Source organism: Nicotiana attenuata, chromosome 6 (genome assembly GCF_001879085.1).
Source record: "Nicotiana attenuata strain UT chromosome 6, NIATTr2, whole genome shotgun sequence".
NCBI lineage: Eukaryota > Viridiplantae > Streptophyta > Magnoliopsida > Solanales > Solanaceae > Nicotiana > Nicotiana attenuata.
In genome coordinates this window covers 15,539,415-15,543,332 of record NC_031994.1, presented here as the reverse complement: position 1 = coordinate 15,543,332, position 3,918 = coordinate 15,539,415, and the positions used below count along the sequence as shown (strand labels likewise).

The window sequence follows — 3,918 nt, the reverse complement described above, 5'->3', positions numbered from 1 at the left end:
GTTACCTTCAGCCATCCGCAATAAATTTTCGACTCATCGGTTTGCTTGCCATCACCATTATTTGACCCCCAAAAGGGGCATTATAAGATTTTATATTTTACCATTTACTTATTTAATTTTATATTATATTAGACTTTTACTTTTACACACAATCATTTCACCTAATAAATAATAGTAATTACATGTTATTCTTCTTCAATCGTAAAATTAGTAACCTGAAAAATAAGATAAGTTATCGATTTTAGACAACCAATTCCATTAGCCACCCTTGTTCACTACTTATGTTTCTATGTTTATTCAACAATTTACGTTTAGTTGTAATGGATTCAATATATATTTATTGATGTATGTACAGATTTTTTATGTTATCATTGTATTTTAATATGTCATAGTTGGTAACTGGATAAATACTTGTTTGCATTTAGTGTTTAACTTATATATTTTGTATTTATTGATTTGATAAAACACCTAGTTTTACTAAACTTTATAAGATGGTTCAAATATATTTAATAAACTAGCTCCTCAGTGCAGTGGCGGAGCCACATTCAATCAAGGGGTGTTAATTGAGAACCCTTCACCGAAAAAGTTAGATTGTACTGCTAGATAAATTTTTCTGTTTTATGTATTTTTATTATACGTTGACTCTCCTAAACTTTTCGGTGTATATATCTTTTTATATTTGACACCCCCTTTTCGATCAATAGATCCACCTTTGTCATATATTCCATACATCACACTAGATAGATATCATATTCATGGAATACGATTCACTTTCAAGATGCCTTGGTGGTGAAATGGTAGACACGCGAGACTCAAAATCTCGTGCTAAATAGCGTGGAGGTTCGAGTCCTCTTCAAGGCATAATATTGAGAATGCGAATGAGCATTCTCAATAAGAGAGTTCGGATCGAATCTGTATTGATATAACCGATTCGATCCGAGCTCTTGGAATTGGAATAAATTCGGCAGCGGATCGCGAAATCTTGGTGATCTTCTCTATCTAATGAATGGGGAGTCCGCTTTAAAATCGTCCGCCCTGCACCCACCCCGAGTATATGCTTCAACAAAAATCACACAAGGGTAGATTAGAAACCTCTGGTAAATGAAAATTTTGGCTCCGCCTAACAGAAAAAAGTGCAAGCTAAATGATGAAAGGTAATCCTACTTCGTGGATCAACTTGGTAGTTATACTCAAAATTACTGAACGTTATCTAAACCTGCGAAGATGCATAATTATATACTCTTAGAGAATCTTGACTTATGTATTAGATAGGCTTAAGTGGTTAAATAAATAGAAAAAAAAAATTAGGTACATTTGGTAGATTAGATCAATAGAGGAAAAAACAAGATTGGTAAATAAAATAAACAGGGTATACTAACAGATAAGAAAGAAATAAATTTATAAATATTTATATATAAATAAAAGATTAATTCTTTTCCTATATATTACAGTACTAACTTTTGAAGCTTTAAAATTTGTTAAGGCCTAAAGCAAATGGAGCCAAGCCTTAGTCACACGCACAAAAAGAAGATAAATATAATAAACCAAGCTAGTTATATGTAAATCGTACTCCTTTTGAAAGACCAACAAGCTTCTCCATTTCATAGTTCAAAACATAGGTCGTTCCTTGTGGTGTTAATTTCTTTGTGGCTACAATGGTGTTGAAAACCAAGAGATCCACTACTGACGAACATGATTTTTCAAAGAAAACCAAACCCAATTTTGAGCTCAAACACGCCTTTCACTCAGTCAAATCTCAAATCCCTTTAAACCATTGCCTATGGCTTTTCATTACCATATTCCTTCAGATCCTCATCCTCTTCTTCCTCATCGGCTCCTCTCCGCCGCATCCTCCGCCGTCAAACACCCAACAGCTGTTCGCTCTCGACCCCGACTGCCAATCCGGTTACGTTTACGTCTACGATCTCCCCGCAACATTCAACACAGAGTTCATTGACAAATGTAACGAATTAGACCCGTGGAAATCGCGTTGTAGCGCGGTTTCCAACGGTGGGTTCGGACCCAGAGCTACTGGGCTCGAACGCGTTGTACCAGCAAATCTTACTCCAGCTTGGTACTGGACTGACATGTATGCTGCTGAAGTCATTTACCATAACAGAATGTTGAGCCACAAATGCAGAACTTTGGATCCAGAAAAGGCAACGGGGTTTTACATTCCGTTTTACGCTGGACTTGATATTGGTAAATTCTTATGGTTCAATTATACAGCTAAAGATCGAGATCGTAAAAGTGAAATGGTTCTTGATTGGTTAAAAAAACAATCAACTTTTACTAGAGCTAAAGGAGTTGACCATTTTATGATGCTCGGTAGATTAACGTGGGATTTTCGAAGATTAAGTGATAAAGATTCAGAATGGGGGTCCAGTTTACTTTACATGCCGTTAATGAAAAACGTTTTCCGTTTATCCGTTGAGAAACATCAGAACGATGATTTAGAAGAAAGTGTTCCTTATCCTACAGCATTTCATCCAAGATCAGAATCCGACATTGTACAATGGCAAAATTACATTCGTAACTACGAACGTACTAAGTTGTTTTCTTTCGTTGGTGCTAAACGTGAGAAAATCAAGAATGATTTTCGTGGGATATTAATGGATTACTGTAAAAGTGAAGATAATTGTCGTGCCGTTGATTGTGCAACCACCGTTTGTTCCGACGGAGCTCCGGCGATTATGGAGGCGTTTCTTGATTCAGATTTCTGTTTACAGCCAAGAGGTGACGGGTTGACTAGACGGTCAACGTTTGACTGTATGTTGGCCGGTTCAATTCCGGTTTATTTCTGGAGAGGAACATTTAAAGGTCAATATGAATGGCATTTGCCGTGGATGTCTGAGACTTATACAGTGTTTATTGATAATGATGATGTGAGAGATACAAATGGGACATTGATTTTAAAGGTATTAGAAGGTATTCATAAAGATAAGGTAAAAGAAATGAGAGAGACTTTGATTAATCTTCTTCCTAAGTTTGTTTATGCGAGATCAGGTGAAGATATAGGAGGTGTAAAAGATGCATTTGATATTACCATTGATAAAGTATTGAAGAGGTTGAAGTCTCGTAGAGATCAACTTTTTTCACGGGGTCAAAGGATATTTTGAATAGTAAACATTGATGAACTAGAGTTTTGGAATCACGACAAAATTATCTCTGTGTAATTTATAGGTTACGGATTCGAGCCGTAAATTTAACCATTTATATTTATAGTTAAGATAGCCTGATTACATCAAAATGCGACCCTTTTCCGGATTCATGAATACGAAAACCTTTTGCAACGAGCTGCCATTTTTCTTTACTTATTTTGATTGATGCATAGAAATAGTTAAATTCAGAAGGTGGAAATCACCTTTTTTCTCTTGTAAAAATCCTCACTTTTGAATAAAGTGAGACCACACTCAATATAGAATCATCATCACATTTTCCTTTATATGTCAGTAACAACCCGTAATTTTATGGGTTTCTTTTTTAGTACGAATTGCTCCACTTATTATATGTTTTTTACCCCACTAACCCTGCTTTTTATTACTCTTCTTTGAGGTAACTTTACTATCTTAAAGGTTGAGAAAGTCATAAAGTTGTAAGTCATACTAGAATTTTACCTCTTTGAGAGGTTCTTATTGCTGCAAATGATATTAGGTGATGTTCGTCTTGGCACGCGTATCGAGAAACAACCCCTATCGAATAATCAGGCGATATGGTCCAGGTATAGACGTATAGTATAAAGTTGGCATTATTATTCGGATAAGGTTAAATATTTATTTACACTCGATATTTATATTATTAATTAAATCAATGTATTTTATTATAATTAAGTATTCTATGCAGTAATAATATAAACTAATTAACCATAATTAGGTAATAAAAGAATATGTGAAATACAAATGACATAGGGTTGGGATC

General features: G+C 34.9%; 1 protein-coding gene across 1 annotated transcript; it reads left to right on the top strand.

Annotated features, from left to right (window-relative positions):
* On the top strand, positions 1,470 to 3,445 carry LOC109226642 (xyloglucan galactosyltransferase XLT2-like). The gene has a single exon (XM_019391463.1). The coding sequence runs from the start codon at positions 1,656 to 1,658 to the stop codon at positions 3,117 to 3,119; it is 1,464 nt and encodes a 487-aa protein (XP_019247008.1). The 5' UTR covers positions 1,470 to 1,655; the 3' UTR covers positions 3,120 to 3,445.